This window comes from Bufo gargarizans, chromosome 4, assembly GCF_014858855.1.
Source record: "Bufo gargarizans isolate SCDJY-AF-19 chromosome 4, ASM1485885v1, whole genome shotgun sequence".
NCBI lineage: Eukaryota > Metazoa > Chordata > Amphibia > Anura > Bufonidae > Bufo > Bufo gargarizans.
Genome location: NC_058083.1, coordinates 178913094 through 178940556, shown reverse-complemented (window position 1 = coordinate 178940556; position 27463 = coordinate 178913094). Strand labels below are relative to the sequence as shown.

General features: G+C 41.9%; 1 protein-coding gene across 1 annotated transcript; it reads right to left on the bottom strand.

Moving 5' to 3' along the window:
* On the bottom strand, positions 1-27305 carry TNFSF10 (TNF superfamily member 10). Its single transcript, XM_044289228.1, has 5 exons — positions 27112-27305; positions 16751-16900; positions 16575-16620; positions 10455-10568; positions 1-3506 (listed from the first exon to the last, which is right to left on the bottom strand). Exons 1-5 carry the CDS (start codon positions 27229-27231, stop codon positions 3097-3099), a joined length of 840 nt encoding a protein of 279 aa, XP_044145163.1. The 5' UTR covers positions 27232-27305; the 3' UTR covers positions 1-3096.
* Positions 27306-27463: the final 158 nt, after the last annotated feature.

Sequence of the window (27463 nt, the reverse complement as noted above, 5' to 3'; positions counted from 1 at the left end):
ATTTTTTTTAATTTAAAAAAGGCATTTTTTAATAAAAATGTTTATTTGCCAAAGCAAGATTCTCCAATAGATTCATAGTAAAATACAAATACATTGTTTCTTTGTCTTTTATTTACTTTATGTACAAAAACATATATTGAAAATAAAAAATTGATTTTCTAAAAACTGTAGCGAGCAGATCACAAAATGTGAAAAGATTTTAAGCAAGACTTATCCTATCCATAGAGATATGTACAACTGAGTATACATTTAGCATGATATAAACTTTAACATTTTCAGTTTATTAGCCCAAATTAGGTAAAAGTATCCCATATGACTATAAAGAAAGCTAGTGTATGGCTACAAAATGTATTAATTAATATTTATATTGATTTTCATTTCAGTGGTTTTTCCCTTATCGGTAGGCCTATTCATGGCATGTCTTTACATGACATATTAATACATGTTAATAGTTCAATCTATTAATGATATACAAAAAGATTTCCTTCTGTTTGATCAAAGATCTAAAATCAATTCTACAGACACTTGTGAATCGTAGAAAACTGTACAGTATGTACATGCTTAATATAAGCCATTTATTCTCATTTCTATAGAAATACTATACTGTAAGATGTGGTTAAAAGCCATATGAAAGGCACAGCCTTCTTAATAGCACTGTATTATTTAAATCGTCTCTCTTAGAAGCAATGCTTCTAGGGGAGGATGGTTCTGTAAGATTGTGTTCACACAAAAAAGTCAAAATGCCAGACAGCATACTGGATACTAGACTATAAAATAACAAGCTCCTTGACGGAAACCTGACGGACCGTCTTATAGCCAATTGGGTTTGTTGGATGCCGTTTTATGTATCATTTGAAAGAGGCGGTCCTTCTACTATATTCATTGTTCGGCAACTATAACAGAGCATGACAATAGAAATAATACCACAGATGTAAACACAGCCTTATATGACATCTTAGAGAACATGCCACAATTTTTCTTCTGTGGGATTTCAACATCTCAAAGGATGTATAGAGCCACAATTTGGCAATATTCACCTTGAGTCCTTGACTAGAAAAAAAGGCACCTTCAAGGCCCAGCTCTCACTAACATCTTACTAATTTGAGTTCTCATGTGACCAGCTGCTTACTTCAAGTTACCACATGGTCTATCAATAAGGCTGGGTTTCCACAATGTGGAAGCAACTCAGTGGTGCATAAATCTGCAGGTTAACAGAAGTATTACCTTCAAAATTGTGGAAGGGGCCTCGGCTATAGGCAGCTGCCGCATCTAAGGCACATCTTGGAAACCCGGCCTAAAGGTGGTTGTTCATTTTTGTACAACCTCACCTCGTTCACATTTATCCCCATAGGAAGGTGGATCCATTGACTAGACCGCATCTCTGTTATTAATAATGGAAAATACTGTAAAACAATAAAATTCAGTTTCTACTTACAAAGAGCACACTATGTATGCTCTCCCTTAAAAGAGCTAGGGAAACCCGTAAATTATGGAAACATCCAAGTGGCTGGCACTGTGGCTGTTTCGGTAACTTCCATAGCAGTTACATAGCAGAAACTACACAAACAGTGTAACACAGCAGATTACACTGTTTCTATATCTCAGGATGTAAGGATGATAGGTTAGCTTGCTTTGTTGTGGTGTTTGGGTAGCTTACTTCACTGCTATAAGAGTTCCGACTGCTCAGCCATTTACTTAAACCAATCACTCCTGGCCAACCCTCACTCTGGTTATTCCCATCTTGGACATGAAAGACAGAGATAGGAAACCCCATTAAATTTAGGATCAGCATGGGACAAAGCCTATTCTGTGTGCTACATGAGAAGAAGTATGTCATAGTAAACTACAGGCTACCTGTTGAGTTTGTACTCTTGCTACACAGGTCACATTTAGTAGTTTTTTTTCTGTGTAGGTTATCAGGCAACATGGCTGTAATATGATATGGACAACACTGGACACCAATCTGCATGTCTAAGACAACCTGAAACCTTGGTAGGTTGTCTTGTTGCTTCAAAAATTAAGAGCTGTTCTTGTTGATTAATGCTACTGACATATTGGCTACAATTTACATCATGTCTGATGTGTGTTCTTAGATGCTACAAGATTGAGAAAAAATGCATGAAAATACTGAGGTGTTAGCAGCAGAACTAAAACATTTTGGATTCATTCCATATCATTCAGTTACCAACGAATGACCCTTCAAATACAATTGAACATACAGATTTGTCCACCCTTACCTTTTCTTGAATTATCCAAAACCCTAAATTTCTCAAAAGTGGATGGCTATGCCTCTTGACACAGTATCACAAAATCATGTTTGTTTGTTTTATAAACGAGTTCTCTCACACCACACACCTTAAAACATGCACAAAGAGAAAAGGTAAGGAAGGACATATCTGTATATATGTAGTATACTACAGTATACTAAAATATTATGAACTTGTTATCTAGTGCGTTCCCTATATTTAAAAGGAACACTAAACACAGAGAATGCATAAAAATTAATTATTGGGATTTTTCCTTGATGTAATAAATCTAAGACCAAGGAGATTAGTCATTTCTCCCCTCCTCCTTCTCACAATCTCTTGTCGGGCTATAAGGCAGCTGGCTGCAGCAGATGCCTTCCCCTTAGTCAGTAACTGTTGAACAAGAACACTGCACTCTGCTCTTGCCACCGCCTGCCAGCCAAACATTGAGGGATCTGGAGGAGATTTACACCTGTGTTCTCTGCAAGATTTCCACAGGACTGTTTTTTTTTTAATCATGGAGGAGATCCTACAGACTAACAAATGGTGTGAGCAAGTCTATCTCCGACTACCCTCAAACATTCAGTTCTAGATTTAGTGTTCCTTTAAAGCAATGATACTAGTCTCCTATCAATTTAGACATGGCATGGGACCTCAAATCAAATATGTATGGTGCAAGTTTTCTCCAGTTGCTTCCTATAGACACAGTTCTTGTATAAGTGTGTTTCATATGTCTGTTATATAGACGCCTTGGAAGCAACATGTGAAGATATTCAACTGAATGTTTTTGAACTTGATGCTTAATTCTCTTGATGTATTCGCAAAATTATTCAGTTTCTTCACTGCACCTTTAGAATACTAGGAACGCACCAAAAAAAGTGGCTTTTTCATCCATGTCAAGGATATTTTTATCACTTACAGTGACAAACAACCGATCATTTTCATTTAGTTTGAACACTCCGCCTTGATAAATTGAATGAAGTCCATATTCTGCACTTTTTGACCAACAAGTAGTCTTAACATTTTTCATTAGCGCTATGGGATCTCGGTAGCTTGTCATTTTATAAATGTGTTGCACTAGTTGTTTCACTTTCCCTTCATTATCCTGGTGACGGAAATATGTCTGGGCATAGATATAATAAAAGCCAGGTTTTACAATGACCAGTTCTCCATTCTGCACTTTGATGCTGTTCATGCCTGCAAGGGTGTTATTAGACCATTCAGTTATTTTATGCCCATTGTGGTGCACATTTGAGAACACTGTTGAGGAAAAAGGGACATATGTGTTAGTGGTTCGTATTCTTGTAAAACATTGATGCAGAAAGGAAAATACTACAGGCAAAGTGATTCCAACAAGACTAACTTTTGTGTATTGTAAAGGACTGTTGTGAGAACTAAGTGCAACAATTCTCAAGATGCCACCCTCGGCAATTACTGGAAACCTGCCCATATACAGTTATGGAGTTTGCTGTTTGCTGCAGGGGATTCGGAGGTGACAGAGCCTTTATGTTAGACTCACCTACATCACCAGACTTGCAGCGGGAAGGATACTTAGGTGCTTCTTGCTGCTGGGTACTGGTTTCTTTGGTCCCTAAACGATGCTGTCTCACTGTGGTCTATGCATGTCAACATCCTTTTGACATCGGTCACATGGCTGCTGCAGCCACTGGCTGCAATGGTAACTGTCCCCCATGTGTCATGTGGCCCAGTGACATGAAACATGGGGGGCATCTCACCTCTACAGCCACTTATTAGTTGCAGTGGCCATGTAGCCCATGCCAAACAGGATTTTAACACGCAGAGAGCAGAACGAGGTAGCAGCAGAGGGAGGATCGAAGAAGCCGTAATCCAGAGGCATGGAGCAGGTAAGTATGCTTCCCTTCCCAGGTCCAGTGACATTAGGGCGGCTCTGGCAGAAAATGCACTTAATAGTATAAGCTTCATAAGGAAGACAATAAACTTTGCATTCTTTGCCCACAAACTACTAAAAATATACTTAAAGCATGACATATCTGCTTTTAAAAGCTTGCTATTTCTACCCAGTATAATTTAGGTATTAAAAGGTAGGATATGTACAAGACATTTTATTGAGAATTACAGTGGATATAAAATGTCCACACACCCCTGTTAAAACGTCAGGTTTCTGTAATCTAAAAAAAAATAGACCAAAATAAATAATTACAGAACTTTTTCCACCTTTAATGTGACCTATAAACTGTACAACTCAATTGAAATATTTTAGGTAGAGGGAAGAAAAAAAATCTAAAAATTCAATAATATGATTGCATAAGTGTGCACACCCTTAAACTAACACTAGCACCTTTTGATTTTATTACAGCACTCAGTCTTTTTGGGTATGAGTCTATCAGCATGGCACATTTTGACTTGGCAAGATTTGGCCACTCTTCTTTGCAAAAACACTCCAAATCTGTCACATTGCGAGGGCATCTCCTGTGCACAGCCCTCTTCAGATCACCCAACAGATTTTCAATCTGATTCAGGTCTGGGCTCTGGCTGGGCCATTCCAAAATGTTAATCTTCTTCAGGTGAAGCCATTCCTTTGTTGATTTGGATGTATGCTTTGGGTCGTTGTCATGCTGAAAGATGAAGTTCCTCTTCGTGTTCAACTTTCTAGCAGAAGCCTGAAGGTTTTGTGCTGATATTGACTGGTATTTGGAACTGTTCATAATTCCCTCTAGCTTAACTAAGGCCCCAGTTCCAGCTGAAGAAAAGCAGCCCCTTGGCATGATGCTGCCACCACCATGCTTCACTGTGGGTATGGTGTTCTTTTGGTGCAGTGTTTTTTTTGCGCCAAACATATCTTTTGGAATTATGGCCAAAAAGTTCAACCTTGGTTTCATCAGACCATAACACCTTTTCCCACATGCTTTTGGGAGACTTTAGATGTGTTTTTGCAAAATGTAGCCTGGCTTGGATGTTTTTCTTCATAAGAAAAGGCTTTCGTCTTGCCACTCTACCCCATAGCCCAGACAAATGACTAATATGGGAGATTGTTGTCACATGTACCACACAGCCAGTACTTGCCAGATATTCCTGCAGCCTCTTTTAATGCTGCTGTAGGCCTCTTGGTAGCATCCTAGACCAGTTTTCTTCTCGTCTTTTCATCAATTTTGGAGGGACGTCCAGTTCTTGGTAATGTCACTGTTGTGCCATATTTTCTCCACTTGATGATGACTGTCTTCACTGTGTTCCATGGTATATCTAATGCCTTGGAAATTATTTTGTACTGTTCTCCTGACTGATACCTTTTAACAATGAGATCCCTCTGATGCTTTGGAAGCTCTCTGTGGACTATGGCTTTTGCTGTGGGATGCAACTAAGAAAATTTCAGGAAAGACCAACTAGAGCGGCTGAACTTTATTTGGGGTTAATCAGAGGCACTTTAAATGATGGCAGGTGTATGCTGACTCCTATGATTTTGAATGTGATTGCTTAATTCTGAACACAGCTACATACCCAGTTACACTTATGCAACCACATTATTTTAGTTTTTTGTTTTCTCCCCTCCACCTAAAAGATTTCAGTTTGTTTTTCAATTGCGTGGTACAGTTTATAGGTCACATTAAAGGTGGAAAAAGTTCTGAAATGATTTATCTTTGTCTCATTGTTTTACAGCACAGAAACCTGACATTTTAACAGGGGTGTGTAGACTTTTTAGATCCACTGTATACATTTCAGAAGGAGATACTGTTAAAATATGAGAAAAGCGTAGAACCCTATTCCCCAGTGCACCCAAGGAGAAGGAAACTTCTTACAATAGTTGCAATTGCAACTATATGGAACATATTAGCTTATATCTAGACCATGGTTAGGGTTGACACCTTTGCCAACACAAAATACCATCCAAATTTGCAGGGTTAAAAATTGCATGTTTTGGAGGTTTGGCTTAACATGGGGCATTGACATCAATGGTTTGATCATATTTTGAGATTTGCACTTTTTTTAAAACCACAAAACTAATTATTCAGGTTGTTTTTAATATAACATGCCGCCCTGGCTTCATGCGTGAACAGGTATAATTGAATGAGCTCTAATGGTGAAGCAAATAACCACAGAGGTGTGAAAACTGCTGCCCATGCTGCCCCTGAACTAGTAGAAGACGATGGTTTATGGTGACAGTCAGCGAGAGAAAATGTCTGCTCTAACGGTAACCTTCTCCATCTGTCAGAAATTTTTCAATAGTTTTCTCCAGTGATGGTCACCATAACTGAAGCGTGTGCACCCCGTGTTGAGTGTTTGGTGTGGGGATTAGATGTGAAAACACTCATCTTCCCATTCCTTTTCTGAAAAAGACCCCATATGTGACAGAGAGCAAGTATGCCTGGGCTGATGGGGTAACTGATCACATGCCCAGAAGGCCATGTTAGGTTTCGTCTACATCTGTATTGGAGGATGCGTCAGGAGCTTCCATTGTAGATGCCATCTAAAACACAGGACAGAATATCTCAGCATGCTGCATTTTCTTGCCTGGTAAAATGTGGGGTTTTCTATTTCAGTCATTGCAGTCTGTCAGGTGGAGGTCATTTTATAGTCAGTGTGATCCGTCAGGTGGTGTCCTTTTTATAATCAGTGGGGTCCGTCAGGTGGCGATCGTTTGATAGCAAATGTGGTCCGTTAGGTGAAATTCATTTTCGTCATTTGATAGAGATGCCACTTCCATTATTTTTATTGTTCTCCCCCTATAATGGACAGTTTTGTGATTATTGTAATTTATTTTGTGCTTTATTTTGCAGTTACTAAAACATTATGTTTTCGCTTTTAGCCTCTTAAAAAACACCCATAGACTGTATTGATATATAGAGAGTTGTATCTGTAGACACCGGTACATTATACATGTGAATACATTATACTTATGTCGAATTCTACTGAGGTTTAAAAATAAAATAAAATAAATCCTCCTACTAATAACATTGGGCACAGTGGCTCACTGTTTAGACTGTGTGTCTCCAAGACCTGGCAGTAACAGGTTAAAAGTAGGGACAGAATAAGAGCTAAGCACACAGGGGTATTTGGGGGTACCTCCCCTTCATCATCATAGCACTGACTACATATATGGAGTAGAAGCAGGAAATTCAATTACCTAATATTAATTAGCACTTAAAAACTAAATACTGACACTGGTCTCCTTCCACAAACACTGGCTAAGCTGGTGGTTTACCAGTGAGGTGGAAACCATATCTATGGTGTCACTTGGTAAATCATCACTGCTGAAGCTAGTCATTTGCTGCAGCGGTGCATGTGGCCATGCCTATGCCGAGGCCAGAAGGGAACAAGCCATGGACCAGAAGGTGGAGAAATGGGAGCCAGCGTGCAAGACGGGAGCAGTGGGAAGTAGGTAAGTTTGACTCTTCCCTTATTAGTTAATATACCTAGAAATTCCCTTTAAGGCCCTTTTACATAGGCCAATGATCAGGCCCAATAAGCTCTTATTTGAAAGCTCATTCTCAATCAATGCCCAATATAGGGGTGCCCATACACGATGTGCCCTTGCAGCAGCATTCACATGCAGCTCACTATTAGTTGCCATGCTGCACCTGTGCTTGAAACAAATAGCATGTACATGTGCGGCTTGGTAATTAGCGGTGAGCCACATGCGCATCCTGCCACATTATGGATGGGCAGCCTAAACATGGCCGCCAACATACGAACATATGTTCATTGATCAGCTGATCACATCCTTTAGAGAGTAAAAAAATGACCACTTCAAATAATGTTCAGTGGTAAAGTGCAGTGCATTGATGATTGATTGTTCACCCCCCTCCCCCCCAACCATTGTAATCAACTGGCGTTTGTTATGAGAAGAAAATCTCATAACTTACCTTAAAGAGGTATGCTCATCTGGAAATGTATGGCATAGCCACAGCATATGCCACAAATATCCAATAGATGCAGGACCTCCCATGCTTAGTCAACTTTGAAACTCCCATAGTAATGAATGGAAAGAGCCATAGAAGACGGGGTGCTGTACTGAAGATAGTTGTAGGTCCTAGAAGTGGGACCTGCGCCTAGCAGACATTTCTAGCATACCCTGTCAATACGCCACAAAATGTCCAGATAGGAACAACCCTTTAACTATAAATTAAACTTTCAAACCAGTAGCAAAAAGAAAACAAGATATCTGCATTCGCTTAAAGGGGTTTTCTGGGATTTTAATACTGATAACCTACCCTCAGGATAGGTCATCAGTACCTGACCAGTGGGGGTCCGACACCCGGGACCCCTGCCAATCAGCTGTTTGAGAAGGGACCGGTGCTCCTGTGAGCACTGTGGCCTTCTCTTAGCTTTTCATAAGCCAGTGACGACGCATCCATCTGTCATGTGGCCTAGGCACAGCTAGTGAATGTGATACCAAGCACAGCCACTATACAATATACGGACGGCACTGTGCTTGAAGATCACAGAGAAGGCTGAGGCGGTCACAGGATGTGATACAGCAGGCGACTGTCGGGAAGGAAGCGTTCCTTCGTGACAATCGCCTGCTTATCAGTAGAGGAGAGCAGTGCATTTACATGTGGTGATCTCCTCCACAGTATGGAGAGGAGTGATCACTAATGCCATCACTCGTCTCCATACAGACTCGTTGTTTCCCTGCAGGAGAGCGTTTCATTGGGTAATCGGCGACACCTTTACGCTACCAGATAATCGCTAATGAGCGTTCCTCTGACCGCTTGTTAGAGATTATCTGGGGGATTCTTGGCCTGTGGAAAGGGCTCTTTATGCTGTTTGCATGCAATGAGTCATGGAGCAAAAGAATTTCACTTCTTAGGAAGATTAAGGTCAGCTCAGCATTGTGAAATCTGCTTATCTGCAATCATACCAGCCGCATTATGTACCCAGGACTTCTGCTTATTTTACATATGCATGATATATATATATTAGCTAGAGTGGATTCATGTTTATGATTAAGCTCCGGCAGTCCAAGAGATAAAATATCTAAACCAGATGGCTAGCTGCTTAACCTTAACTTTAACAGGGTTTTCTGAGATATTCTTCCTGATGACCTATCCTCTGGATATGTATCTGACCAGCTGTTGGAGAAGGCACAATGCCGCAGCCTTCTCCCTGCTCACCAAGCACAGCTCCGTACATTGTACAACGCCTGTGCTTGATATTGCAGCTCAGCTCCATTCACTTTTACGGGGCTTAGCTGCGTCTAGGACATGTGACTGATGAAGGTGACGTCACATCCCACCCTAAGCTGAGAGAAGGCGGCGGCGCTACTGCCAGCACCTGTGTCTTCTCAAACAGCTGCCCCCGGTGTCGGACCCCATCAATCAGATACTGATGACTTTGGCCTCATGCACGCGACCGTGCCTTTTTTTGCGGTCCGCAAAAACCGGAAGCCACCCGTGTGCCTTCCGCAATTTGGAACGGGCGGCCCATTGTAGAAATGCCTATTCTTGTCCGCAAAACGGACAAGAATTGGACATGCTATATTTTTTTGTGGGGCCTCGGAACGGAGCAACGGATGCGGACAGGACACGGATGAGGACAGGACATTGAAGTGAATGGGTCCGCATCCGAGACGCAAAAACTGCGGCTCGGATGCGGACCATAACTACGGTCGTGTGCATGAGGCCTAATCCGGAGGATAGGTCACCAGTAAAAATATTTCAGAAAAGCCATTTAAGTATATGAGCACTTTTGCAAATATTTATTTTATTGATTTAGTGCATCTAAGAAAACAGCAGAAAAATAGGGAACCTAGTAAACAGTCTGGATTAAAGAGGACCTGTCACCTCTCCTGACATGTCTGTTGTACTGACTACATGCCAGTTGGGGGGTGTCCCTGCACTGACTGACACCAGCAGCACTGATTGGACAGTCAGACACACCCGCTACTGGTAACACCCAGCAGTACGGTAAAACATGACTCCAGGATCAAAATACACAAAACATACACAAAAATGTCAACACAGGCCTGCATATAGCCTGTATACCTAAAAATGTAGGATATTTGTTCTATTGATAGTGAGAAACAAAAGAAATGGTTGCAAAAGAGTGATTAGCCTTTAAATCATAGAGAAGACATGATTTAGCATTTTCTGCTTTAGGTTAAACCTGTATAAATAAAAATATTCAGCATTTTATTATTCTTATTTTTAAAGCTCCACCTCATCCCATCCTAATATCATCATTGGCATTTCTATACTGTTGCCATCCTATTAATAAAATCTTGAATCATACTTTTTACAGCAGGCATGGCTTTCTTATGGCTTCCAGTGACATGGGCAGCAATCATCGGACCAGTGTAGACTTGTTTCTCAGCAACAGAGACCGGGAGAACATCTGAAACCTTTTCTGGAAGAAAAAAGAGCACATTTAGATAATAAATATGATGTACAGTACATATACACGCAGACTGTAACAAAGCTCTGGTGCCACAGGGAGGGTTATGCTTCAGTAAAGGTGGTTTTACATGGCCCAATGCGGGGCCATAACAAGCGTCAATCACGATAAGTCGGGGAACGCTCATTTAAAGAGCCTTCACACCAGTCGATAGAAAGTGTGATTGTTCGTCCTCCGTGTAGTACATCCTCTGTTTACGCAGGGAGGTGTCCTGCCGATGAGCAATAGAAGATCCAATCAGCTGACAAATGAACACTGGGTAATGACCGGGAACAAGTGTTATTATGAATGTTCATCTGCCCAATCATTGGCCCATGTAAAAGGATTGTGCTAAGTCCAGAGGATGGGGGATAATTAACTGATCGGTATGGGTCTGACTGCTGGGATCCTCACCGATCTGGAGAACGGGGGTCTCATGTTCTCATCCTGATGGAGCGGCAGGCTGAGCCTGCACCCTACTGCTCCATTTATTCTCTACGAGACTGCCAGAAATGGGTGAGCACTGTACCCGGCTATCTCCTGCAGTCCTATAGAGAATGGAGCGGCAAGACCAGTGGTGTAACTATAAATGACTGGGCCCCACAACAAATTTTTGAACGGGACACCTCCCCCCTACAAACATTTTCTTTATAACCTTCCATCCTGCGGCTAGTCAGAGGAGGCCCAGCAGCCACTTCGTCCGTTTCCTACAGTCACTGTATATAATGTCATATTATAATAGTGTTGAGGGGGCCCTGACAATAAAATATTTTAGTCCTACTCCTGGATGTGCCCCTTCTGAGGTGAGGCCCCAAAGCAGCCGCTTCCCCTATAGCTACTTCCCTGGGCAGGACACATGCTGCACTTCATCAGGAAGAGAACATGGGCCTCCATGCTCGAGATCAGTGGAGATCCCGGCTGTAAGACCCTGTGGATCCTCGAGGATAGGGGAAAACTTTCATATTTGGCACAACCCCTTTAGGTTTGTAATTACTTCTAATGTTTAAGCAACGTGGTCTCCGATTGAATGCAACTATGCTAAAAATGTAAAGAAGGTAATGTTCACCATGCCCCTGAGATAGACGTGGACACTGGAGGAAGGCTCCTAGCTCCCCCATAAACATGCCTGCCGGGGTTGGCGGAGTGAGAATGTTTATTTCTACAGAGAGGGGGAATAAGCTGCTGCCAGACACTTAGGAGGACACTTCAGCTGCATTCATGTAAGTCAGACTTTGCTCAAATCTGCCAATTCATTGAGTAAGATTCATTCTTTGGAAGGGATGATAGAGATATGGTACGTGTATAAGCATGGTGCCAGTGTGAGTCATCCACAGCTGTGGTTCACATCTTTCTCAGTAATAATTCACAAGGGCGGTAGAAAAGTAGGACAAATAATTATACTGTACGCGCTGCCTAGTTTAGCAGTGATTTACTTTTACAAGTCTGATTTAAAGGGTATTGCAATTTCAGCAAATACAATTTATTCTGGATATAATGAAAAATGTTACCATTTCTCTGTAGGTATTCAACATCTCTACTTGCAGTCATGCAATAGGAACCTTAAGGCAAGCAAAGCTTCCCTGATCATGTGCATGACTTTACTGTACAGTAATCAGAGCCATGTCGTGTAATGCACCAGATCATCACATGATCAAGACAGGTTTTTATTCCTTAGAAGGTGACTGTAAGCAGAGGAGAAATGGAAACGGGTAGAACTTCATTATATAGTAGATAGCTTTTATTTGCTGAAACTGTAAGGGCTCATTCACACAACTGAAACAGTTTTTGCAGTTTGTATATTGCGGATCCACAAAACATGGATAGTGGCCATGTGCCTTCTGTATTTTGTGGAACGGAGCATCCTTCTCCATGATAGAAATGCCTATTCTTGTCGGTCATGTGAATGGGCCCTAATGTGTATTCTCGCATTATGGCTAACGTCAGCAGTGCTGATACTTAAAAGGTTTTTACCATAATTTATCACCTATCTACAAACTTTTTTTTGCAATTTAGTCTGTAAAGGCGTTAAAGGACATCTGTCAGCAGATTTGTACCTAAGAAACTGTCTGACGTGTTACATGTGCACTTGGCAACTGAAGGCACCTGTGTTGGTCCCATGTTCATATGTGCCCGCATTGCTGAGAAAAATGATGTTTTAATGTATGCAAATAGAATTCTAGGAGCAACAGGGGCGTTGCCATTACACCTAGAGGCTCTGCTCTCTGTGCAATTGAGCCTCTGTGTGTAACAGCAACACCCCCGTTGCACCTAGAGGCTCATTTGCATATAACAAAACATAATTTAACAAAACATAATTTATCTCAGCAGTGCAGACCATATGAATATGGGACAAACACAGATGCCTTCAGCTGCCAAGCGAACATGCAACAGGTCAGCCAGTTTCATAGACACAAATCTGCTGATAGATGTCTTTTAAAGGGGTATTTTAATATTGATGGCCTATCCTCAGTATTTGATTGGTGGGGTCTGACATCCACATCCTTGCTGATCGCTGTTCTGCAGTAGCTCTGGAGCTGGAAGTTGGCACCAGATCTGTTTGCTGTGCAGCAGCCCCTGCTAGGGTCTCAAAAGATCCGGAGCCCAAGCACCAATGCCTATGGCTGAATTCTCTAAGTTGAACAACCGCCCCCCCCCCCCCCTCCCTGCAAACACTAGCACTGAATACACTTTTCTGTACTTGCTATACAGCAGCACATACATCACACATCCAGGGCCTCCCAGGTGACGTCTCCTCTCATGTAGATCTTCTCTATCATCATCTTCTCCATTCGGTCCGGACACTTCTCTCAGCCGCCTCGTCTCTGCAGAGTGTGACACACGAACACCTTAGCTACCCCCAAATACTATCCTGAAGAAAAAATGAGTGCCCCCCCATAGTAACAGTAATCCTCATAGTCCCACCAATAGTAATTCCCTTCTAGAATGCTCTCATTAGTAATACTGCCCCCTACTGGACCCAATAGTGATAATGCTCCACAAGAGTGCCTCCATTAGTAGAAGAGCCCTCCAGTATTAATAATACCCTCACAGAGCCCCCAGTATAAATAAGGACCCCTATTGTCCCCCCAGTGGTAATAAAGCTCTCTACAGACCTTCAGTAGTAATAAGGCAGATCTATAAGTCCCTCCTATAGAGCCCCCAGTAGTAATAAGAACGCCTAATGTCCCCTGGATTTAAAATTTCCCTACAGTGTCACCAGTATTTATATCGCTCACTACTGTTATAATGCTCGCCCTGAAGCGCCCCAAGTATTTATGATGCAGCCTGCAGTTCCCCCTGTAGTTATATCGCCCCCTACTGTTATAATACTCGCCCTGAAGCGCCCCAAGTCTTTATAATGCTGCCTGAAATGCCCCCTGTAGTTATATTTCTCAGTTTAGTGTCCTCAGAAATTATAATTCCTCAGCACCTCCGCCATACAGTCCCATGTAAATAACACTATTTCCCTCCCTCTGCCATAGAGTCCCATATAAATACCATCACACCATCTCTCCAGCCCCCTCCAATATACAGTCCCATGTAAAAAACATCCCTCTCTATCTACATCCCCCTCTAAAATACAGTCCCATATAAATAACATCACACATCTCTCCTGCCCCTTCCAATATACAGTCCCATGTAAATAACATCACCCCCTCCCCAGCCGCCTTCAACATACAGTCCCATGTAAATAACATCATCTCCTCAATATTCAGTCCCATATAAATAACATCACTCCTTCCCCCAGACACCTTCAACATACAGTCCCATGTAAAAAAAAATATCACCCCCTCCCCAGCCACCTCCAACATGCAGTCCCATTAAAATGACATAACCCCTTAACATTCAATCCCATGTATATAATATCACTTCCTCCCACAGCTGCCTTCAACATGCAGTCCCATATAAATAACATTACCCCTCAACATACAGTCCCATGTAAATAACATCACCCTACCTCAGCCACCTTCAAATTTTAGTTCCATGTAATTAACATCATTCCACCTCACTGTCCCATGTAAATAACTTCCCTCCCTTCAGCCCTAACATACAGTCCCAGTTAAATAACTACAACTCCCAGCATTGCTCTGCCTCTCTCTTCACTTACCTCTCCTCATGTAGCAGACATCATCTCAGCTTCTTCCCAGGGCTTCTCGTCACTGCTGAGCACCATCCTCTCCTGCACTGGTCACATGATGGTGACATCATTGCAGGTCCTTTTCAGCTACTGTATTTATAACTGATCACATGACCTGTGATATCACCACAGGTCCTTCAGCTCTTGCAGTGCATTAGAATCAATTGCATTGCCGTCCTGAGGACGGCAATACAGTTATATCTAACAGGCAGGCTGGACATTCGGGGCCTGGGACAAAACATCAGGGGCCCAGGCCCCGAATGTTTTGACCTAGCAATGCTCCTGCTGTGCATGAAAATACAGTTCTAGATGTGGTAGTGTTTAAAATGAAATAGTCAACTAAATAGAAAACTGTGTCATTACAAAGACATTGTATGTTATTTCCTCGAACTTTGTGCACAGTGCTCTATGTACTTCTGCAGAAAGGTCCTTCTCATTAAGATATTAATAAAGACCAACCTGAACAAACATGAAACTAACAGAAGAGGCTGACCATGGAGTGACATGAAATATTGCTTTAAGTAAGAAGGTGTTTACCTTTTCATATGTCAATGTATAGTTAAATGCAAACAGTGAAGCTTTGGACTTTGGTTATGAATAGCAGAACATTGATTGTTCTTTTGTCACTGCGTGCAACCGGGATCACTTATGGTGAGAACTACTCAATTACCAACCTATGTGAGGCCACGCGATCTGGCAACTGTAAGGGTACGGCCACCCAGTCACGTTTCTGCATGAAACTAAGGGTCAAGCCTTAAGGGTAAGGCCACACAGTCAGGTTTCCTGATGCAGTTTTGGAAGCCAAAACCAGGAGTGAAATAAAAAAATGTTTTTATGTGTCCTCTATGCTTTATCTTCTTTTATGATCCACTCCTGATTTTGGCTTCCAAAACTGCATCAGGAAACCTGACTGTGTGGCCTTACCCTTAAGGCTTGACCCTAAAGCTTGGCCAGGAAGGCTTTCACAGCAAACAGTATGTGTGTGATAAAGGCCTCCTGCACACAAATGTTATTTTTTTCTGTTTACGTTCCTATTTTTGCGTTACGTATACAGAACCATTCATTTCAATTGATCTGCAAAAAAAACTGAAAGTACTCCGTATGCCTTCCGTTTCCATATTTCTGTTCCGTTCAAAGATAGAACATGTCCTATTATTGCCCGCAACTTATGTTCCATGGCTCCATTCAAGTCAATGGTTCCGCAAAAAAAACAAAATGCATACGAAATGTATCCTAATGTCTTCCGTATCCGTTTTTTGCGGAACCATCTATTGAAAATGTTATGCCCAGCCCAATTTTTTATGTACTTACTGTTTAAGCATTATTGTATGCTTCCGTTTCCGATCCGCAAAAAACGGATCACAAGCGTAAACCAAACAGAAATACGGAACGGCAAAACGGAACGGAAGCGGAAACACTACTGAAACAGAAAACTGAAAAACTGATCCATGAAAAAACGGACCGCAAAATAATGAGAAAGCCATACGATCATGTGCAGGAGGCCAAAGGGTTATGTCTCATTCACACGTCAGTGTTGGGTCAGTGATTTCCTTCAGTGATTTTGAGCCAAAACAAGATGCAGCTCTAAACACAGAACAGGTGAAGATCTCTCCACTATACCTTATGTTTGTGGAGGCTCCAGTCCTGGTTCCGGCTCATAATCACTGACCAAAACACTGACGTGTGAATGAGGCTTAATGGTGGAATTAAACAGAGTGATCCAATGCACTCATCTATTAGAAGTAAGAGGCCTCCAACTTTCATACATGAGCATATGGATCACTCCCCAATATCAAGTACTAAGGTGAAGAAGAAAAAAAACTGATGGTGGAAAAAGATACCTTTAATCAATGATGTTATTTCATGTCCATACTTTTCCTCCAAAATCTAAAAGGAAAAAATCAGAAATTATGAAAATTACGCCAAGGATTAAAAAAATCTATTCACTGTGACACAGACCACAGCATGGACTGTACTGAAAGAAATATTAATGCACAGCAATTTCAGAAGAATTTACCATTCTGATAACACGCTGGACTTGTTTCCTCACTTCTCTACATGGTTCAATCTTGTCATCAGCGTTGTGGAGGTTTGCTGCTTGGAATACGTAGCTGAAGTCATCTCCCACCAAGCAGGCAACATTGTTTCTTATGTAGTTCTCATTCATCTAGAAAATAATACATATTGGAGAAGGTTTCTTTCTCTGGGTGTACGAAGCTTACAATGTAACTCAGAATACACCAGAAACAAAGTGCGATACCATTCAATACATCAACACTCTTCCACCTTGGCCATCTATACTCCCAGCGGCCCATATACACATCTCCAGTGCCCCTGCTTTCCTCCAAAGGGCATTGCTATTTTCAGCAATCCCTGCAGTGCTGTAGATTTGGAAGGAGAAGGAGCAGGCAGCAGAATGATCCAAATACAGAGTTGGGATTAGGTTTAGGCTTCATGGACACGGTCATGTTCATATTTCAACCCACAACCAATGGGTTCACTAAATAGAGACACCTTCCATGTGGATATCTCACTCCCATCAAAAGAAGATAGGTCGATCGAGTTGAGAAAATTTGGCAATTGTGGGATGAGTTTTTTGACTCACGCTCTTAAAGAGGACCTTTCACTAGTTTAAAAACTAACTATATCAGTGGGCAGAGTGGCGCCCAGGGGTCCCCCTGCACTTATTAGTATGTCTGGGCGCCGCTCCGTTTGCCCGGTATAGGCTCCGGTGTCTGCAGCTCCTTCTTTTGTACTGGGCGGAGTTTTTGTATTAGGGTTGTCCCTTGCTGCAGCGCTAGCCAATCGTAGCGCACAGCTCATAGCCTGGGAGTCCCAGGCTATGAACTGTGCGCTGCGATTGGCCAGCGCTGCAGCAAGGGACACACCTAATACAAACTCCGCCCAGTACAACAGAGGGAGCTGCAGACACCGGAGCCTATACCAGGCGAACGGAGCGGCGCCCAGACATACTAGTAAGTGCAGGGGGACCCCTGGGCGCCACTCTGCCCACTGATATAGTTAGTTTTTAAACTATTGAAAGGTGCTCTTTAAGCATCAATGGTACTAGTGAAAGGTCCTCTTTAAGCATCAATGGTACTAGTCTATTACCCCTCCATCCCCCCCCCCCTTTGTCTTGTCTTATGGTGTCCCCCCCTTTTGTACGAGTTTATTGTTTATATGACTCTTTAGTGACAAACATCACAATTTACGGTATACTTTATTGTATTTTGCTAAATTGATCTTGGTTCATGTATCTTGCAGATATCCATCTGCTATCTTTATTGATATTAGATGTGTATGTTTCCTTCTTTGATTACCCATGCATTTTATGGGCAAATGATTGCTTCCATTGGTGTATTACTGTATGATATAAAATACTTTAATAAAAAGACAATTACACAAAAAAAAGAAGAAAGGACAAGAATAGGATGTATTCTGTTATTAGGGGAACGGCCACAAAAAATATACCAATGTGTGCATGGCTGCAAATTAATGGGTCAGTGTGTTATCTGTAAAAAATACAGTCGTGTGCATGAGGCCTTAGACTGAAATTCTTATTTTTTTTCTGTGGACAATATTATTTTATGCACTTATATAGCGCTGACATATTCTGCAGCGGTTTACAGACATTAGCATCAAGCTGTCCTCAATAGGGCTCACAATCTATGTTCCCTATCAGTATGTCTAATATGAAAATATCCTAAACTATTGGCCCTCAGGCACAGGGAGCCATGGGAAGGGGCCCAACAGTCTGCTACAGGAGTTAAAGGGGTTGTCTCATCATGGACAATGGGGGCATATCCCTAGGATATGCCCCCATTGTCTTATAAGTGCAGGTCCCACTGCTGGGACCCACATCTATATCGAGAACTGAGCCCCAAAAGTGAAGGAGGGCGCACTGCGCATGCGCAGAACCCCTTCATTCATTTCCTATGGGGCTGGCGAAAATAGCTGAGCACTGTGGTACGCTCCCATTCACTTCTATGGGGAGCCGGCTTGGTGGTGGCCGGACTGGCGTACTCTAGCCACCACCTTGCCAGGCTCTGTTCTCGATATAGGTGCGGGTCACAGCGGTGGGACCCTCACCTATAAGACAATGGGGGCATATCCTAGCGATATGCCCCCATTGTCTATGATGAGACATCCCCTTTAATAACCTTTGGCACTCTAGCTGCTGCACAGCTACAACTCCCAGCATGCACATTTTCTCATTTGTTCTTATAAATCCATTTGAAGCTGTAGTTTTAGAACAGCTGGGGTGCCGGAGGTTGTCGGTCCCTGGTATATTACATAACCACAGTCTGCACAGCTGAAAGCAGCGTAGAGTTATTGTTAAAATCTGTTCCTTCTTACTTTGCTGAGTCAACTTTTTAACCGCACATGAAATAAAACCAGGGAAACATCTGGATGAAGTCTGAGATCATCCAAATCACATGGGGTTCTTCCAGGCAATTTAGTGTCTGAAAAATTGGCTTTGTAGGAGAATAGCTCAACACAATATGTAGGTGTCTAACAAAGCAAAATCCAACTGTAACGTTCTCTAGCATCAGCCCAAATCCGTCACTGTCTTCAGTTGCTCTGATTGACGTAACTGTCAGTCCATAAACTCTCATGGCGCTTTGTTCCCCAAAGGATGCCAATCATCTCTCAGATCTGCAATCTGTCACAACCCTCAACCACTCCATGCTTCTCTCTGAGATGTTCACTTGCATCTTTGCCTGTACAATCTGATATATGGTAGATGTCCATCTGGAATACGTCAGACAAGCCTGGTGCTTCACACTAATTTATAGTCTTCTAAAAAGCTGAAACAAGGAATGATGGGGGGAGTTGTTCAGTTGCGACATTACGAAAGCAGGAAATAACTTCTCCTCCTACCTTCTATTTATGCAGCAAAGGACATAACTGCATGAAAGTAGGATGAGACATGGGATCTCTTTAAATATTTTTTTCACTTAATTTTCAACTAAGCCTTGACCTGATTTTGTTCAGAGCTCTGGGAATAAACCTTAGCCAAACATAGCACAGAAGGAATTATAAGCTAAAGCTTCACGGTGAGACATTTAAAGGGAACCTGTCACCAACTGTATGCTGACCTCACTGAAGGCAGAATGAAGTAGTGACAGAAACGTTGGTTTCAGCGGTGTGTCATTCATGGGCTAAAAGTGCGTGGCTGCCAAGAACCAGCACCATAATCATTGCAGTCCGGGCCTGGCGAAGAGTCACGGCTGCCTGAGAAGAGTCATGGTTATTCATGAGCTTCCGGTCTCCCCACCCATCTGCTGATGATTGGCAGTTGTATCCAAGGTAGACAACTAAGAAGTAGAAGTCCTTCTGTCTCAGGTGTTTAGGGGTAAAGTAAAGAACACTTTACTCTTAGGTAGTGTCACGTCTGTGACTGATCCAGACAGGTCTGGGAGGAGAAGGTCGCAGCGACTTGCTACTCGCGATAGCTTGTGAGTTTGCTCCGTGGTTCAGGGTATGTCATCCGGGTTTTGCCTTGTGAACCTTTTTGTCCTGACTGGGAGTTTGTAGGCATCCTTCTCAGGTGAGTCCGGTCTGCCACTCCCAGCTACTATATTAGTTTCAGTTTCACTTGCAGTCATTGCCAGATATAGTCCTTACTTCCAGTGCTATTCTGACCTTTGGAGGAGATCGTTTGACGGTATTGCCGTGGAGCTTTGGTCTGGCGTGGACTGTCGTTGCTGGGATCACCTTCTCTGCTCGTGACTGGATAAGTCTATGTTATAGATTGTTTGTTTGTTTGTTTGTTTGTTGCTGTCTTCCCCTGTTGTTCTCCTAGACGTGAGTGATGGTGACTAGTGCTCCCATCTGCCTTTCCCCAGGCTAGTCTTGTTAGGGTGACTAAGGGTTTAGGCATCCTGCTCGCCGCACGGGTTCACATCCCGTATAGGGTATCAGGGCAGACAGGTGCCAGCTTAGGGTTAGTCAGGGGTGACCATTCTATTTCCCATCCGTAGAATAGGGTCCCCCTTCCCCTCCGTCTGGTGCGACACGACTGCTGCTGGGATAGCGGTCGTGACAGGTAGAGGCCATCTCTTGGGATTTTTTGGGGCTAGTTTAAAGATAAAAATAGCAAAAATCTGTTAACGCTTAGTTTATTTTAATGAGGAGGAATTCCCAGACTCTTTGAAAGAGTGTGTTGCATTTACTTTGTGCAATTTCCTTGTAGGGTGACAATAATAGAGCTGGGCTGTTCTGCAGCTTTCATACAAGGTTTACTTCCTGAAAATGTTTACCAGGAAATATTTTCTATTTAAAGCAAATTTCCACTTTTATGGCGCATAATACAGATATAGCGCTTATTTTATGACCCCTTTACCAGAACCTTACTAGAATTTCAGTGCAACTCAGAAAAACTATTACAAAAAAATAAATAAAAATTATCTAATGATTAACCAACCTACATTCTCCTTTTTATCAGCAGGAACTCTTTTTTATTGGGGGTGCTGTCTTTCAATAGACCCCCTGTCCCTTTATCACAGGGATCAGCAATCTTCGGCACTCCAGCTGTTGTGAAACTATAATTCCCAGCATGCTCCATTCATTTCTATGTGAGTTCTTAGAAGAGCAGAGCAAGTATGCATGATGGGAGTTGTAGTTTCACAACAGTTCGAGTGCCAGAGGTTGCCTTTCTCTGCTCTATCATGACCCCCTCTATGGGCAAGAGCTGGGGTGGGGCCACCAAGGAAGATCAAGTCCTGCGGCTCTGTGGACTCATCCTGTCCATGCCCATGAGTAATTAAAGGAATCTTGAATGTTTCTTGTGCTTCGTGACCTTTTTCGTCATGTTTTTCACAGTCCTTCTCATTGACATAACATGGTCTATATGGTTATGCCCTGTTCTATATGGTTATGCGCTGCCATTCATCAGACATTTGTGACCTTTTATATCATGTTTTCTTCCAGTTTTTATGTATTACTTTAATCTGGGAAAACTGCAGGATTGAAAACTGCCCATGAAAACTGCATGTATAGTATACACAGTGATTGTGGGTTATACATGTACTACCGCAACACAGTCTCCATATACAGTACATGGTTATAGGACAATGTTCCCAAAACAGTTTTCTTTACTACAAGACTGCAACCAGTACTGCAGCAAATCATGCATTTACATGGGAATGCTGTTTTTGATGTGTGGTATTGGTGGCACTATTTGCCTTTGGTCTGTAATGTATACTATTGCAAATATTCTGCTCAAGACTATAACAAGCGGTTGTGCTGACACAGCCTGCTGCAAATGCCCATTGGCTGAACAAGACACAATGACAGAAACAGCCCCCCACAGGGCAGGGAAGGGGAATTTTGGTATTTTGACTGTCGTGCAAATTTTCTATTAAAATAGAGCTTCAAAGCTAGAGGCCCCTTTTAGGTTATGTCCTGATCTGGCCATCATTTTCTGTAGTAGATATACCTGACTATCCACAGAATTTTTTTTAGCCCCGAATTGTGCCTTGCATATGATCTTTTGCATTGCAAAGGGCTGGAAAATATCAGTGACATTTAGGACATGCTGTGGATAGAAAAATCTGCATTATGCTATAAATCTGCACCCCCCTATGTGCATGAGGTTTCACATTGGTACCTCGCTGCAGGTTTTTGAAAGAAATCCACTACAGCAAGAGTGAATTAAAATCACATTTGTTTGTAACTTTGTGATGTTATTGCTGATTTGCTGAAAATCCAGACAGAAATGTCTGCTGTAATTGTGAGTCATATAAAGTGCAGACCACAATGTGAAGTCTATAAGGGATCTCACGTGTAAACCCCGCTGCAGTGGAGGCCTGCAAGCTAACGTTATTTGTCATCTTTCATTGTCCGACTAGGCTCAGTTTCCTTGAAAAAGAAATAAAACAGGATGAGATCCAGACACTCCCAAGGTCAAGCACAGGGCTTGGATAATTGCTAAAAGAGACATTGCTTCAGTTTCAGATTTACGGCGAATTAATAATTAGCGTGAAAAGTGTGACCAGCCTTATTGCTGCTTCAACACAGAGGACGAAATCCTATTAAAGGCTATGTACATCTTCAGGGGCAATTTTTGTTTATGATTGTATTTTACTCTTTTTTTTTTTCAATTGGCCTTTATTAAAAAAAATATTGAGCTGTTCTGTCACAAAGGGTTAACTGTTTTTCTAACTGTGTGACTGGTACTTTCATTTTAACTTTGTCTAATCTTATCTCTAAACTCTACTGAGAGGTCATAAACACTTATATAAGCCACATTCTAATCAGTACGATAAGGACTGAGCTTTAATGAGTGTTTATAATATCAAAGATAAGGAGTCCGTCTGCTCCCCAGATGACGGAAAAGAGAGAAAATCCACAGGCAGCTAGTAGAGTATCTCAGCCCTGTACACAAAAAAAGGTTCCATATTTTTAATAAAGACCAAGTGAAAAAATTGTTTTTAGCTCAAAATAAGTACAATGCAATAATAAAAAAGAAATTGCCCCTAAAGGTGTACATAGCTGGAGTACAATAGGAGACTGTCTGCATTCTATCCATACTGCATTTGCCTTCCTACACACAGGGGCTCATGATATTAGCATCTGGAACACATTAGTAAAGGCCAGTTCACACTGAACCGGTCATATGGTTTGTAGTGACCAGATTTGCAGTTATAATATTCCCATTCACGCATCGTAGTTTTTCAACTGGCAACAGCTTACAGTTAAGTTTTGATGTGGTTTTTTTTTGCATTTAAATGTTATATCGAGTTGTTTTTACTATTTGATGTCTATATTGTCAAAAATGGATATGTATATATCTCTGCATGCATATTCCCACATGTTCTTTTTTCCGGTATAGTTTGGCTACTGCTATAAAATCTAATTCGTACTGTTTTAGTTATATGCGCTATGGGTTGCAGGTTTTTGCATTTTTTTTGTTGTTTTTCATGATTTTCTTGTTGGCTTTAAAGTGACATGTGCTTAATTTATTATCTCTAGCTCTCTGTTGAGGCGCCACTTCTTTTGAACCCCCCCCCCCCTTCCTTTTACAGCCACTTGAGGAAAGTTATGTGCATTATGGAATGCACCATAATTTGTGACTTTCTAATGCCATTTGGCATAAAAGCCTTGGTAACCTATATGTTTTTATGGTTTTTACATTTTTTCTTGGCTTTTTTAGTGGCTGTGTTGTGCTCAGTATATCGTGGTCTGCGGCCCTTAAACCTGCAGCTGTATCCTATTAACTAAAAACAATATTGTTATTGTGTCTTCTGTCTTCGTTGGTAAAGGGGTTGTCCCATCTCGCCATTTCAATGACGCTGGCCTTAGGTGGTTTAAGGTAACAGTCAAGTGGGCCAGCTCTCTGGGAGCAAATGTAGTAAATGGGAGCTATACAAACAGCATAGCAGAACAACCTATTGTAGCTCCCATTCACTACAAAGGGGATTACAGTTAAAGCAGAGTGCCAGCCCACTTGGCTGTTTCTGTAAAGGAGCTCAGTCCCATCTTGCTGAGGAAATGGCGAGATAGGACAACCCTTTTAATGGCTGAGGGGTATTTCACAAAACCACACGGCCACTAAAATGAAGACTGAAGAACCAATGCAGTTGTAATGAGTTAATAGAATGCAGTTGTGGATCATAAGGCCATGCGGTACTATTGCCCAAGTGTAGCGCGGTAGTACACTAAGGGAAAAACACATAAAAAGTCACCATATCTAGATAATGCTGCATTTGGACAAAGATGCCAAAAATGCTAAAAACACACAAATACGACACGAAAAACACTTTGCAGTGAAGTTCGTAATTACCTGTAGACTTTAAAGTAACATTGGGGCGATTAAAAAAGTGGGAAAAATATGCCACAAAAAACCCACAAAACTTGAGTGAAACTAGTAAAAATCATATACTAGTAAAATGATTTACCAGTTAGAGCTGGTGGTTTGTGGGAAATGCCATAAAAAAGTTTGTATGTGCTTTGAACTAAGAAGGTTTCTTTACAAACAGTTCAAGGAAGTCTTCCTTGAAAAATGTTTTTTACATGCATGTTATCTTCATATTTTGGCGGTAAGTGGTATATGGTCTCTGTGTTTTCCTGCAGGGAACTGCCAAGAGGCATAAAGTAAACAATGTAATCTGCTCAATAGTGTGCAATGACTCTCAGGTTATACTGCAGGTATGAACTGTGGTCAAGGTAATATGGTCAAAGTACTCTGCAGTCTCATGGATTATTTATCTAGCTAGCGTGCACGTTGCATGTAAACACCACCAGCGTCCAAGAACACTGCCTCGTATACTTGGTATTATCTTTTTGCAGTTAGTCATACTGCTTGGTACCTTAACCTTAAAAAAAGTAACATTTACAAAAGTTCAGCCCACACAGCTAGAACCTCATCAAGGTCTTTTTGGAAAAGAAATGTAAAAACTCCAGGATGAAAGTAGAAAACAAAAGTATATAACAGTAATATAATCTAGTGCCCTAATAATACCGAGATACCCTGCCTAAAAGTGGATTTAGACAAACCAATAATTGTCCAGATTATCGGGAACGGATGCTCGCAGGTTGTAATTGTGTCACTGATCACCCAGTTAACGAGCAAAACGCTTGTTCATTGGGTGATCCTGTCGTTCGTGCAGGCACCACCACCGATCCTAGTTTCTGGGCAGTAGATTGTGCCGTCTGAACGGCGATCTGCTGCCCAGAAACAATGATTCTGTATGGGGACGAAGGATCGCTATAGTCATACTGTGAAGGAGATCACTGCATGTAAATACAGGTGTCACCTTCACTGAACGAGCAGTCCCGACAATCGGCCGCTCCATCGGCCCGTCCAAACCCACCTTAAATAATAGCGCTATACACTGTACAGATAACAGGGATCAGGTCATGGATTTTCAGAACAAACATCAGAGAATCATTCTGAGGAGTATGATAGCGGCCCAAAGGGCATTTGTCCCTTTTGTCCTATTATCCATATAATACATTGTACGGTATATACCGTAATATACACTACATTCAATCATTGTCCTTGCACAGTATACTGCTCTGGTTTTACCATTCCCTGTATGTGCATACGTTAATATACAGACATTTGCATTCCTCTCATCCTTTGAATCCTAGATCATTGGACCTTGTAAACTTTGCCCCTATTCAAATCCCGTAAATTATGTAGAAATATTCCCTTTTTGCAGATTTTTGGAAAATGAAGCTCTCCTATTGTAATCAGGTTTGTGCCACATAATACATTTTCCAGTGGTGGAATTTAAAGGGGGTCTCTCCTTCATGTATTAGTGCTTATATAGCTAAGCACTATATATCACTTTCTAGTTTCGACGCGGTTGCGCTTGTTTACGTGCACACACCTACGTGCCTACTGTATCCTCTAACAACAAGCTGTGTACATTCAACTTGACTGCATTCCTGTGAACAAACACAGCACAAAAGCCATAGTCTCTGCGCCTCCTGCTGAGGGACCGCACTCAACATCATTAGGGCTCGGCCATCTGGTCAAAAACATCACAACAATTCTTAGTGGATGTGGTCACCCACTATGCTTTTCATGTAAAGACCACAGCACCCACAATTGAACAGCACAATATCACATTTCTGCATGGGATAGGACGAACTACTGATACAGCCTGAGCTGAGTGTGTCAGGTACAGCAGAGTTACATTTGTCAGTCTGTGACGTTAAGGGTTCGGCTACACGACTGCAAGATGCAGAAAAGTCGCGCAGCACAAAAATATGCAACTTGTCGTCACATGAGTATTTTATGGAAACGCAGCTGAGTCACTTGCAACTTACATTAACGTTAATGGAATCAAAGTTGCACGCATAAAATCCGAAATTCCTGAATTTTTTGTCGCGTAACACCATTGACAAACATTACATGTCACCGTGTAGCTGACCCCTAGATAGGTTCCCCTAGAATATTATTTGCATGCAGACCAGGGACAGACCCAAATGACAAATTGACATAGCTTATACATGCAGAATAAGAAAAGATAAGTCATATTTATGCCAAACGTTATACGGCGCACTGGGAGCATTTCCAAATCCTGAAGAAAAAAACTTGTATTTTCTGGGAAATTAGCCAGAGTTATAACCTGTAGGATATGCTTTAATGTGGAGCAGCGCTGCGATATAAAGCAAGCACAAAGCCACCTCACAAAGCATCTAAACTGGAAGAACAAAGAAATCCGAACCGATGTGCAAGAAGTAAATCCACCCAGATTTATTTCCCTTATCCCGAGAGCAGAGTAAGAGTAGACAGGAGAGGACGCCACATACAGTATATATACAGAGGACGGGGAGTATACGGTATATACTGTATGTATCACTCCAGCTGTGAGGAGAGCTTCAGTCTGGAAAGCTTCAGAAGATGAAGAAAATGCAGCATACCTGTTTGATTTCATTTCTGAAGTAAATATATGTAACTGCAAAAAATACAGACTGAAGCAGCAATAGGAAAAGGACAAGTCCAGCCAGGGGGAGAATGTGGGATCCTGCGGCAGAGTTCATGCTGGTGGTAGGAGGACTGCTGCCAGTGTGGAGAGGTGCACTGCACGCTACGCCTTCTATAGGGAGGGAGGACTGCTGCCAGTGTGGAGAGGTGCACTGCACGCTGCGCCTTCTATAGGGAGGGAGGAGCACGCTCACAGGCTCTCATTCTTTTGCAATCTTGTTTTGAAGCATTTGTGCCGAGTTTACGACACAGTTTTCTTTAATTATTATTATTACTTTTATTATTGAC